The 14,218-nt window shown below is 40.1% G+C and overlaps 1 protein-coding gene across 1 annotated transcript in view; it reads right to left on the bottom strand.

Moving 5' to 3' along the window:
• LOC134542373 (neuroplastin) overlaps nucleotides 1-12,767 on the bottom strand; it is a 63,864-nt gene extending 51,097 nt beyond the window's left edge. Inside the window, exons 1-2 of the mRNA XM_063386555.1 lie at nucleotides 12,446-12,767; nucleotides 333-482 (exon numbers count right to left, since the gene is read on the bottom strand). Coding sequence (XP_063242625.1) covers nucleotides 333-482; nucleotides 12,446-12,650 — 355 coding nt within the window. The 5' untranslated portion in view covers nucleotides 12,651-12,767. The remainder of the gene's footprint in view (nucleotides 1-332; nucleotides 483-12,445) is intronic.
• Nucleotides 12,768-14,218: the final 1,451 nt, after the last annotated feature.

Genomic DNA, 14,218 nt, shown 5'->3' with positions numbered 1-14,218 from the left:
AATCATAAACAGTTCACCGTGGACTTTAAATAATTACTTATATCAATATAAACATTCCAAACTGTTACAAAAATCCATTTTCATCTAGTTTCAATAATCGTTAGACATATTATATCAGCTGTTATGTGTCGTGCTGCGCCGCCCCCAGCTACTTGGCGCCCTAGGCGGTTGCCTAGTTCGCCTATATGGACGCGCCGGCCCTGGTTGTTGCGCCCCTGCTTTATGGGTCAGCCTGCATACTGGAGACAGATGTTTGCCAGTGCGCCAGGGTGATCTGGGGCAGAGAGCAGGGACGCGAGCGCCCCTGGCGGCGGGTGGCCGCACCAACTCACCCTTGCTCGGGAGGCACTCCCCGGACTTCTCGTACGCCCTGGGCCCGCACACGCACACCGCGTCCACACACGAGGACAGCTGCCCGCGCCGAGCCACGCACTGCGCGTCGGCCGAGCACGAGCCGTCCGCCGCCGCCGCCGCCGTCGTCACTGCGGGCAACCAGCAACCAGGCTTGTCCGGGATTGTTCGGCACTACCCACCGGGCGAGTTATAGTCTAGATTTAAGAGTGAGGGGAGTTAGTCATGGCGCCAATCGCTGCCATGGCTGGCCAATCCCCTCCTAGCACATGATGCATGCGACCCTCTCCCTGCATGGCTAATCCCAGCATGACTAGGCGTATAGGCTTCGGCCTGAGACGCACCTAGGTCCCTCCCTAACCCGGACCCCTCCAAAATACACTTAGTTTTAGTTAGGTTAGAAAAAAAAATCGGATGCGGTCCGCTAAGGTAACCACGGGGTTAGGAGCTTACCGGGAGACGGCATGCTGTGACGTAGGCTAAAGTATCTTTTTAACCTCGCCATCGCCAGGGGCGTAGCCAGGGGGGGGGGGGTTAGGGGTTCAACCCCCCCCCCCCCTTAGCACCAAATCTTTAATTAATTTCTTATTCATCACAAACAAATTTCATATTCAAATTAATACAATTTTTACCATTACAATATTTAAATTTAAGTACCGAAAACTGCTAAAATAGCGCTATTTTACACCTTAAAACCCAAATTTTCCCGGGGGAGGATCCCCCGGACCCCCCACTTTAATACGGGGGGGGGGAGGGGGCGCATGCTTTTTAACATCCCCCATACACAAATCCTGGCTACGCCAGTGGCCATCGCCACATTGTACACGCCCAAAACATTGCGGAAATGGTGCTTGACCACGCCTGATGACGGTTGGTAAGTGTGAATTAGAATCTCCGTCGTTGAAGTCAGCCACTTTCATAACATAAAGTAATTTTTTAAATGTTCCCACACTGCAAACACTAACTAGACTTCTAGCCAGTATTTTGGGCGTTTGACCAATATGGCGCAACAATTAGCTGAAGTGTTAGCATGTAATCAAGCAGACATGACCACCCCTAGAAAAACACTGTGCGGTTGAGAAATGTCAACATAAAAGAAATAGGTTTTAAATACGAGGAAAACATAGAAACTTCTCAAACAAAATAACTTAAATAAAAATTATTCTAATTGATTATAAAGGCACAATATTATTCTTTGGAAGAATTTTTGACAATGTTGAATAATCTTGGTAGCAATTAGATAACACGGCTGCCATGCGCACCTGTGCAAAAATGTGCGTGCGTTTATTTTTTTTTTTGACGTGACAACGTCTAATAAATCGATGAACGCCGGCTGCACGCACGAAGAAGTGTCCCACTACGGATGTCCCACTACGGATGTGTCCTATTTGCTCATTGTACGCATGCGTGGCATCTCTCTTCATGCTAATTATAGGGCCTACGCATGCGTGGCATCTCTCTTCCGTTCGATTGGAACGACCATCTATTTGACTTTTCAATCATATTTTCGTCGTTTGATTTATTAATATTATGTAATTTAACGATTGTCCACCGATTTTCAGCACAATCGGTACAGTTATTTAAAAGCAATGTTGAATATTCAAATACATTTTGAACCAACAATGGTGTTTTACATTTACACATAATAATGCAAATTACAACCGGGATCTTTTGCACAATGTTTTAAAAAATATTTTAACACATTATAAATAAGTTTGGTGTATTTGGGATGCGTATTTGTTATAAAATCGAGTTATAAAAACGAAATAAATTTATTCCCCTACCGTGAACAAAAATTTTATAAATGTATATATAACTTCTGAAACTGTACATTATCGAATATGGCCTCGTGGGTGAGCGATCGGTTCGAATCCCGGCAGCTGCGAATTTTTTTTGTACTTGTAAAAATAAATACGACGCACGCAATATTTCAAAAGTAATAAATATATTTGAATAATGAATGCAAATAAAAGTAAATTTATTAATTAAATTGTACATTTCATTTCACTCCTTTGTATCCATACAAAATAGTGATAATTCAATAAAAATGATTCTATTTTATTCATAAAATTATGCAGAGGTAGATTTTATCATACAAAAGATAGAAAAATTTAAAAAATAAATTCTTCCTCAAAGAATATAATATTTTTAATGCCTAAATGGTTTGGTTGCAAAAACCTATTACGGCTCAGTCTCAGGCCGAATATGATATTTCCTTTTCTTCTGGATCAATCATTTCATCAATGTTTTGTTATGACGTTGTCACGTTAAACTATCGTCCGTAAACCGACTTTACAGACAACCAATTTTTTGCAAGTAAAACTTATGTTATGCTTTTCAACGCTCATAATTTGCGGCTATGCAGTTTTTATTTTTTGAAACAAAAGATAAAGCATTTTAACGCAGTGTTTTGTTTGTTCCGTATTGCAAAATAGATAATCTTATTTATTTATTTATTGGGATTATTCACAGCAATAAACGACTACAAACAAAATCAAGGTTGCCAACATTTACTTTCGAAACGTTAACGACTTTTATGTTGTTAGGTTGCCTTTCGAAAGCATTGAGTTGTGGACAGGAACACGCCAGGGCCGGGTCACGAGAACACTGTGAGGTTCCTTTCAGCCGGGTTCGCAAACTGCGCAGCAAACGCAACATGGCACGGAAACGGTGACGGATCAACTGGATCATTCCACTATCGCGACCCTGCGCTCCCATAATGTACGGAGACATAACAAATGGCAACTGATGATAATGCATTTAAAGGTTAAGAAATATTAACTCAACTCGCTTGGAACCGTCGCGGGACTGTCGCGGAGACCGGTCGGTGCCCTTCTCGAACCGACGAGAGCGGCTGTTATCCCGGGTCGACCCGACGCCCGAAACATCAAGAAAGGTAGTGTTTATTCGCGCCACTGCGCGGCGGTCCACGGGATTCCTAAGGCCGCTCAGCAATAGATAACATTATCAATACTATTTCCTGTACAAGTGTGTTAATTTACAGTTATAAACAGTAATAAACTTATAATAAAATATTTAAAACACAAAAACAATAAGGAACTTTAAAGGCTTAACTACTGTTGTCTCATTAAAATTCAGGAGATACGTCGGAAATATGTACAGCAACAAAAGTTCTTTCAGTATACATAGTTCAAAAGTTTTATATGTGTAGCACAACACTTATTATGTCTTTATAGATGTATTTAAATATAGGATTCTCTGCGGCTAGCTTAGCTCAGTTGTAGGAAAAATTAATTTCACAAACAGGACCACTAGTGTGTGAGAATCGATTACATACAAATAGTGTCAATTTACAGCGTTCATTAATTAACTTGCTAACTTGGGTGGAAATACGCCCGAAAGTTTATATAACTTAAAAATCAATGTTTTTGTATTCGCATGACACATATAACATGTAATTATGCTAATCAAAAATAGTGTTCAGTCTGTGTGTAAGTGAGGAATAGAGCAGCAGGACAATGTACTCATAAACACTGCACGCTTGGATATCTCGATGAAAATAACACTGTATCTCTAGTAAACACACTTTAGACCAATTATAACATACTTCGTTATTGTTGTAGACCGTCACTAAGTCCTGTTACACCATTTTAGACGCTATTTCATTCTTTTTCAGTTCATTAAAATTTACTTAAATTTGTAATAAGGTATCGGATTGGCTGGATGGCCGTGCAGATAGACGTTTTCCAGATATTAATGACACAACTGAAACCGTCAAATAAAGTGGACACAAATTTAAATTAGACACACACGGAAAGTATCATATTTCATAAAATTTCAGTCTGCCATGATCAACAGTTCTTAGAGGGGTCTGGGAATTGCGCTAGCGTTGGAATAACAATGTGCATAGAGTTCACGGTGTTGTAGATACGTAGGGCTAAAATTCAAGTACACAATGCTGTTTAAAATGCCAAAAGTAATAAATGCAGAATGTCAAAACAAAAGTATTAAAAACCACCTGCCATACACTGGTTTGAACACAAGGTGTCTGATCATGCACGAGTTGGGTGTCGCCCAAGACCACAAACTGAAGGTTCTGTGGCGTGTTTTACCTCAGATTGCAGTGTGAATTTCAATGGGCATCTATTTTCTCTTTCCAATGCACGATATATGCTATTAGCACTGCCCTTGTTTCAGTGTGCTTTGTTGCCAGATATACCCAAGGAGCAAAAAATGATTTAGACAACTTTATAATGCAATGAAAATTTTTAAAAATGTACAGAAAATTATTTTTAAAAGAATGTATGGAAATAACATTTTGGAAATGCATTTTATTCTTGTATCGAATCAAGTTCGTCATCTGGTAATATTCAATTATTACTTAAAAAGAAATTCTAACTGGAATACGCCATCTTGATTTCACTCATTTTGCCATCAAAATTTTTTATCATTTAATATTAATTTTTTTTGTCTCTTTCTAACCAGAGTACATAATATTAACAGTGACCAATTGCTTCAGATAGTTTCTCCTGTGAAATAATAATCGGTGTTTGGAATTGATATTATTTTTTCCTTTAGAATGTGAACGACTGTAATAATGCTGTGAAATTACACTAATGCATTGTTTAACGAATATCAATAAATAGATTAATTAAAAATATATATATAATTATTATTTTTTTTACAAAATTAGATTCTTGAAGTGAAATTTATTTTCTGAGGGAGCTACAATTTTCGAGCGTTACGAAAATTCCGATCGCTTGAGGGGAGTAGTTAGGTACGTTTTTGGGGACCCGGTAGAGGTTGAGACGGCAGGGGAGAGTTGGAAATGACGTAGCATACTTTCACACTTGCATGCTTGCACACTTACATACTTGCATACTTGCATACTTGCATACTTGCACAAATCCATAATTGCACATATACATACTTTCACACTTGCATACCTACTTGCACACTTGCAAACTTGCATACTTGCGGAATAGTATAATTTAGATCTCGCATATTCGCATTGTGTTTCACTCGTGTTGTGCGAGGACTCCACGCACACAGGGCCGCAACTAGAGTCTCTGGCACCCGGGGCATGAATGGATTCATGCGGCGCCCCCCCCCCCTCATTTTTTGCACATACCACACCAATAAAGCGGGGGGTCCGGAAGCCCTCCCACGGAAAAATTGTGCTATTTAAGCATCTTCCATACCTACATGTAACAGTTTCTGTGCTACTGTAACTTCCATGCATGGACCCACTATGTCCATAAAGTAGTTCGTATAATCACTAGACTTGTTCATTAAATATGTTGAGACGTTATATTGTAAATCAGATTAGACATTCCTGGCATGCAAGTTAAAAAGCTTTTTACCAGTTACCAGAGTTGTAGTATGAATTACAATGCAAGCGATTTCGGCGCCCCCACAGCTTTGCGCCCGGGGCGTATGCCCCGCTTGCTCCCCCCTAGTTGCGGCCCTGCACGCACACGCCTCTTTTAACGTGGACAAGCCGTGTGGAGTGGATGTGATGACAGGGGAGACAGCGTACTGAAAGCCACGCGTGAGACACTGCGCAGGCCCGGCGAGGCTCAGGGAGATGAACTGGATGACGGCGACGATGCCTGTCCAAACAAGTCGCCCATTGTGCCGTGTTTACCCAGGCTGCTCACGCGCGCCGTGCGGAACTAGTTAGCAGGCATCGCGGATTGCACAACCTCCGGGTGACTCTTTCGCCAACTTAGGAAACCATAGCCAACCCTTTTAGACAGAGGCGTTCGCCAGAGGGTGAGCGCGGGGGGGATATGAAAAAAAAAAAATTTTAAAGTGTGAAAAGCCACGTCGCCTACGGCTATTACTCTAGGCCCATTACGTCGGTGTGTTAGTTTCAATAGTAATGAAAGATTTTTTTGTATGCACGGGTTCAAATTCTATTTTATTTTTTCTCAAAATCCTCTTCCCTCTCCCTCCCCCCAAAATATTCCCGTATCCACCACTGCTTTCCGACCTCTCGCTCGTTTCAACGGCATTTGAGAACACCGGGACGTTATGGTCAGAGATCTGCAAATGTCGCGTTATTGTTTGGAAATAAAAATTTGAACTGCTTTCTCACTGGACCATAGGTACAGGATGTCTCATTCTTAGTTTGCAGTGTATTTGAATTGGCATTTACTTCTCTCTCTCTCTCTCTCTCTCTCTCTCTCTCTCTCTTTCCATCGCACGATTTATTCCATTGGCGCCATTTCTGACATCAAACAGTGGAAGGTCCAAGGAAGGTGGTTAAAGTGTGTGGTGGGAGGGGGGGAGGGGGGAGGTTACTTTAGGGCTGAAAGTTGCCCCCTTTTTTTCTTTCTGACCGTAACATACACCGGATTAGCTTACGGTCTCGTAAATTTGGGCGGGGAGGGGGGGCCTGTTGAAAAGCATTTTATTCTGACTCTCTTTCCATGGGCTTTAGAATCCGCAACTGCGTACAAACCAACAGAAACTATTTACATACATTGATAATATTTGCTTATGTGGTTATTCCTTTTCTATGTGTATTTTACTCTAAAAAAATAACACGCTCACTATTCCAATATTAGACGGACCTATACAACAAACTAGTCATTGGTCGCTCATGATGTTGCAGCACTATCGAGGCTGCTGATGTTTGCATCATATGTTATCACTAGTCGGTAAACGGTTTCATGTAAGTGTTTTGTATAGATCCATCTCTATGACCACAACAAATCTATAGTATTTTCATACAATCATTTGCTTACTGCTGTAGGTATGATGAACTATTTTTTGCACAAGTAAAAATTAGTATTATTTTAACTTTCAATGAAATTTTCATGTTTCATTGAAGTTAAATAGTATATTTTTAATTTTAAAAGTACCCAACTTTGATCATGATGTTTTATTTAACTGGAAAACAATTACGTAAAAATAAAACCATAGCTGACTAGGGCAAAGTTTTCTAAACAAAACCATGTCAAAAACGAATATCGTTAGAGCATTGAAATTTTGTTTTTGGTTTACAAAATAAAATCCTGTTGACCTTGAACCCGACTCTGTTCAGCGAGAAACTTATTTAATGTTACACTGATTTTGTTTTCAGTTTGGGATCACTGAACGATGGCAGATTAAAACAAAAAAAAAAATCTTCCCCGCCCCTCATATTCTCATTGACTACATCATTACTTCGCCACCGAATATCGGAGAAAATTCGGGTTCGTTGACTGAGTGAGAAGCCATATCAAACCAGCGAGAATCCATACTTATGTATTCCACTTTCGAGTGAAGAGTAGACATGCAGCCAAGACGAATTTTTAGAATCTCTATGAGGCAACATGCACGTGGTAGTAGCGACTCGTAGCAACAGCCTTGCGCTGTGCTCGATGTTACGTAACGTTGGAGCAACTTGCGATAGCTCACGGAGTCGGTTTTCTTGTGTCGCCACGCGCTTCAGATGACAATGTAGGATATTCAAGAAGTAAACTGGCTCTCTCTTTCACTCGACATCGTGTCTAACCACTGGTGGGAGAGGCAGGAATGATCGATACTCTCGAAAATATCAAAACATTTCTACATAAGGATAAATTTATAACAAAAAATACACTGTAATATATATTTCTTTGTAAATGTAACAGAAACATCCGTGTAAACTTACAGATATATGTAAATTTGTACATTTACATATAACAACTGTATCACTACGAAATAATGTTGGCAGTAATACTGTGTTCGGATTCTTACCTACAATAGTTGAAGTTATTTGTAAACTGTTTCCAGTATTAAATGCGCACATTAATAAGCATAGTAAAACAAAATAAAGTTAAATTATAGAATATTTGATTAGCTTTTCCATGGTTTAAAAAATTTATGGTTTATTGAAACATCTCTTAAAAGTATAAAATTTTGCACCAATTTTCGTAACAAATACTATTATCTCGAAAAACGTACTTCATGTAAAAAAAACATAGCCATGTGTTGCATAAAGTTACAAAAGCTTTCTTGTAGTATTGCAACTATTTTTGGCAACTGGTTTTTACATTTTTTCCTGTGTACTTCAACTAGGTTTCTTACGACGAGTATTGTTATAATTTTTTTTAAACATATTTATCACTCTCACATTTAAAGCTTTTCGAAAAGGTTTTGCTTTTAATTATTTAAGGTTTGAAAGACTTACTCGCAGTATTTAACTATACAGCTCTTGGCCTAGTCCGTTATTGGACCGATAGCTCTTTATCTGATGGTAATTTTTTTAAGAAGCTACAGACTCGGCCTGTATGGGCTCCTGGAATTCTGCAATATAAAATATTCGCGATGTTGAACGGAAGATTCTTTTTATACGCGCTATTTTACACAGCGTAGTGCGCTATTCGTTTTATGTGCAGCACCAGAGAGTAAATTACACATCGACTCCACATTTTCCTTTTCACAAACTTTTGATTTAAAGCTCCCCACGGAAGGTGTGGAAAAGGGGTTTCCGTTATGTCTTCATTTTTACCACGGTAAACATATCTTCAACGAAATCAAAGATGGATAAAAATCGCAAACTAATGGCCGCTTCCTAATCTGGTCTCTGGATCTGTGCGTCATCTTCGTATTAATTACGGGCCAAAAATAAAATCAGTGGATCTTTCTTACTTATGTATGAGTAAATTAAAATTCAGCACTTGTTATCATAACTAGAGTGCTGCTTGCGTAAAATTGGCAGGGTACGCAGCATTTAGGTCTGATGCACATTCTAAACATAAGCACAATGAACATACAAAAGAAAATAAAGGGTTTGTTCAATTTCATCCAACTCCCCCCATACATGTTTACGTACTGTGATTGTTTTTGTAAATGTAACAGAAATATTCATATAAAATTACATATAATTTGTAAATTTTTACATTGACATGAAAACAACTGTATCACAACAAAATAGTGTTCGCAGTTATACTGTGTTCGTTCTTACCCGGGAATTTATGCTTTGTGTTTTCCCAGTACCTCATATGATTAAAGTTATTTTTAAACTGTTCCCTGAATAGCTTTCCAGTATTAATTAGGAGCACAATAAAACAAAACAAATTTAAATTATTAATTATTTGATTATCTTTTCCATGGTTAAAAAATTATGCTTCAATGAAACATCAATTAAAATACAAATTATATGCTAATTTTCGTAAGAAATATTCAATATTATCACGAAAAAAGTATTACATATATGCAAAAATAACCATAGCCATATGTTGTACAAAGAAACAATGGGGCTAATATTGACAAAAATATTTTCTGACTAATATTTTTTATAGTTAATTGTTGTTTCATTGATGATCTCTCTCTCTCTCTCTCTCTCTCTCTCTCTCTCTCTCTCTCTCTATCTCTCTCTCTCTCTCTCTCTCTCTCTCTCCCCCCCCCCCGCAACCACACATTTTTAAATTCTCATTTCATAATCCCCCTACACGAATCCCATCAATGTTACATTGTATAACCTTATTATAAGATATCCTTCAAGGAAATATATGTCTACCACTCGCTGGTTGAAATATTCGCCTCAATATAATTCCCCCCTCCACTGCCCAAACACATAATTCGTATTTTATCATGTTATAATATATTAAAGTGAAAAAAAAATGTATAGAACTTAATACTAAAGAAACGAAGTGATCACGTGCACAAAAAAATAAACTGTACTCAAAATGTATCCGCCACTTAATCAGAAGTGCGTCATTGGTTTCCATAGTCGACAATACTGTTGAAATAGAATAGACCTTGTTTCTAAGTTTCTGCTGTTTGAATATCTTATCTCCTCATCAAGGCAACTGAGATATGCTGTTGCGTAAATCGAGGATTTGCCTATATCGCCCCTTCAGTTAGAAATCACTGGTTTTGGAGTACGTACATGCTCTTGACGTAAGGAAACTTTTATGCTATACAATTTTTAAGTTTAAGTAATTGTAGTTTCGGAACATTAAGAATCTCAGCTTTTTATGAATTTTTTAATGATGCACTGAAAATAAAGAGTTTCAAGTCAAAAAGCTATACTTACGAACGGTTAATTCAAAATTATATGCCATACGATTTCGTGATATTAAATCATGCCGGAATTGAAATTTTGCTCTTCTAACAATTATTAAATAAACACCTATTTCATTGATAAAACTTTTAAAAAACAATAAGTGATCTTTATAGTAAAAAAAATATGTAAAACTATGGGAAAAATACGAAATCATAAAATGGAAATTAATAAACTATACTGCACCCTTAAAAACACTGGAGAAAACCTCCACTTTAGCTAATTTTCCATCTCCACGAAAATTCGACTTCGAAAAGAAACACGATAAAAGCACGTAAATTACAACATAAAAAGTTTCACCTAGAAATTTTAAGCCGTTTTAAAATTGTGCTTTTCAACTTGAAACTCTGCATACTGACCATAATAATTTCCGACTGTTCGGAATTAGGTACGTAGTATTCAATATTATATTATAACTTAATATTATTACGACCGCGAGAGACCAGACCACGATGCCAAGTTCGGAGCTGGTTGGCGGCCCTGCATGGCCACTGAAGTCACGTGTTATCCATTGACGTAAGGCATACCACGCGTGCCTGGCCGGATTACAAGGGTCGTCGCTACCCCTCCCCCCATTCGCTCCTCACGCTGTTATCTATCGCTGAACGGCCTTGGGAATTCCGCGGGCCGCCGCGCGGAGCAGCGTGAATTGATGCCACCCTTCTGGACTGTTCGGGCGTCGGCTTGGCCCAGGATGACGCAACTCGTCACGTCGGCTCTCGTCGGTTCGAGAAGGGCGCCTCAGGTACTTATGCAGCGACGCCGGCCACCGCTGGAGTTCCGAGCGGATTCCGAGCGAAGGAAAGTGCGACATCGGCGAAGAGGGTGAGAGACCCCCCCCTTCCCCCTTGAGAGTGCGGTGACTGAGTGGCGCGAGACTGTCTCTCTGGACAGGCGCGTGATAAGGGGGCGAACCACTGTCGAGTCTAGCTCCAGAGAGGATTGCGAACTGCGAAACTTGACAGATATTGAGTGACTTGAGAATAAACATTTTTAAGTGCCAGTGATTTGTGATCGGACATTTTTAATTACAATCATTTATTATTATTAATGTAAATATTAGTAATCAATAAAACTGTAATAATACTTAATTGGGCTGTCCCTTACGAACCCAATTCTCCCCCACAATAGGTCGTAACGGTATGTACCAAGAATGTTAAAACACCTGTATGGAGTGTCCAAGAATATATAAATTATGGTTAGGGCAAGCGCTGTTGGAGAGAGAGAGAGTTCGGAGGGAGGCGTGGATTTCGGGATAGCCCCTCACAAGTACGAATTTTATTTATTTATTTTTATTTTGGAGGGTATATTTATGTCTACTTAAATGTTTAATGTTTTTAACTTTTCTTTCGTCAGAAATTTTATGAAAGTATTTGAAGGCCAATGTATGGCTTATTCAATGAGTAGAGACCTGCGAAATTCGCGGTTTCGATGGCCTTCAGGATATACTGCACATACCCCTGTACACTCGGGCAAATGACGCAAGTTCATTGGCTGCCGACTTGTAAGTCGTCTCAGCTGGTTTGTCTGTGATTCGATCCTTATTTGGTTGATGGTCTATTACTGGTTGAGATTCGTCCAGATGAACAGTAAGCCAATAGCAAAATTATCTAAGAGGTATATGTGTTTGCAGTGGCGTAGCCAGGATTTGTGTATGGGGGGTGTTAAGAAGCATGGCCCCCCCCCCTTCCCTGTATTACAGCGCGTGGTCCGGGTGTCCTCCCCCGGGAAAATTTGGATTTTAAGGTGTAATATAGTGCTATTTTTTTTTTTTTTGCAGTTTTCGGTACTTAAATTTAAATATTGTAATGGTAAAAATGTTATAAATTTTAATATGAAATTTGTTTGAATGATGAATAAGAAATTAATTAAAGATTTGGTGCTAAGGGGGGGGGGGTGTTTGAACCCCTAACCCCCCCCCCCTCCTGGCTACGCCCCTGTGTGTTTGAATTCTAGCCTATCACCGAATGAATCCGCGAATTTTGCAGGTCTTTATTCAATGAGAGGTTTCGCAAGCGCATTCTTCCTTCTGCGACAGCCCCTCCCTCGCGCTGAGGCGCCGCGGTCACGAGGCAGGCGGGGACAGGCTGTTACCTGGCGAGGGTTGAGCGGCGGGGCCGGTCAGCTCGTCGGGCTTCAGGGTGCTGAGCGCGGGGAAGCTGGCCAGGGTTGTGGTGGTGGTGGTGGTGGTGGTGGTGGCAGGCGGGACCACCGGCGCCGAGCTGGAGTTCTGCTGCGCGGCGACGCAGCACGACAGCAGCAGCGGCGACAGCAGCAACAGCAGCGAGGACCTCGACATCGCGGCGGAGACTGGCGCGCCGGGCAGGCCCGCGGTCTTTATCTCTCTCCTCCTCCCAGCTCCGGAGTGTTTGAACAACGGCACGCCTCGCCTCGCCTCGTCTCGCGCGCGCACACACACACACACTCGCACACACACGCCACCGCAACCACCAACCACGAGCAACAACGACGCGTACCTGCAGGCCTTATCTTATCGGCCGTGTTTCAAAGATCGTCGCTCTACAGCCCCACGTATACTGCGTTGCAGCTTATCCGAACCTGTTTGAATCTGCTTGCCAGCCTGTTCTCCGTCAAAAACTGGCCTGGTTTTGAAAAAAATATATTTGCTGCTATTTTATTTATACTTACTTAAGAAAGAAAGAAATTGTAATAAATTCAAAGGTTGAAGAGATTTTTCTACTAAGTTAAGTTTTATTTCAGGTTAATGTTTTTCTTTCTTTCTTTCTTTCTTTCTTCCCTGCTGGGTCAGCCAAAGACCGCGTTGAAGCAAACCTAACTAAAATATCACACATGTTCAAGTTCCCGGTTAAATGAATTTTTAATTTTTAGGTTCAGTATTTTTTAGGTTTAAGTAGGTAATAAGTAATGCTATTAGTTGTTTTTATAGGTCACAGTGTAGAATAAAATATGGGCAAAAAGAAAAGTTATCTATGAAAAGTCTGTGGTACATTTATATATATTAGTAAAAATTAATTTTTAGTTTTCTTAAAAACTTAGGGATTTTGTTTTTCTTTTAACAAAATGCACGCAAATTTTGATTAGTGAATATGTATTTCAGTACAATGATATTTCTCTTTGTACCTATAGTATGTTTTGTTTTTCATGGTAAATTCAAAATCAGCTTTATATATTTACAGCTTTAAAATTTGCTTTTCTTACCGGGAGGGTGCCAGGCTGGCTTATGCAGCTAACTGTTGCTGTTGGGTGGGTCGTCGGCGCCAGCGTGGTTCACTAGGATCTTGGCGATGGTTGAATTACTAACTAGCGAAGTCGGATTACACTCCTCAGGCAGCATGGGCGGCTGATGCCTAACTTAGGTAAGGGGGCACTGGAAATCACTGTCAATTTGTTGTAGCATTTATTGGCATGCTACGAGTTGCGGTGTTACACTGTGTGTTATACATTATACTTTACTCTGACAAAAGTTTCTGATTGCTGCATTACAAGTTACAAATTCACTCTGACAAAAGTTTCTGATTGCTGCGTTACGTGCTTGTGTTACATCTAACAGCAGTCTTGTTGGAAATTTGCATGGAGTCGGCCATGCCCGTAAATTTTTTGACGACGACTCGAACGGGCTCTGTGAACTGTGAATCTACAAGTGCTTAAAATGTCTCTGTTGTGGCCAGCAGACATATGCATGGTTGCATTAAATTAAAACGCTTTCCTCTGGAGTCTGCCAGTTCTGTGTCGACCCCGCGGCGTGGTCACGTGGCAGGGTTAAATTTAAGACGGTCGGGATGAGCCTGGCTCCGCAAAGATGACCCAGGGACACGTGGGTAACAAGTGAAAAAAGATTTAGAGGTGACAAAGTCTATAAAACATTTATCACAATATTTCAAGACT

Source organism: Bacillus rossius, assembly GCF_032445375.1.
Source record: "Bacillus rossius redtenbacheri isolate Brsri chromosome 4 unlocalized genomic scaffold, Brsri_v3 Brsri_v3_scf4_2, whole genome shotgun sequence".
NCBI lineage: Eukaryota > Metazoa > Arthropoda > Insecta > Phasmatodea > Bacillidae > Bacillus > Bacillus rossius.
Note: the sequence above shows the minus strand (reverse complement) of the source record. Positions and strands in the feature narration are given on the sequence as shown.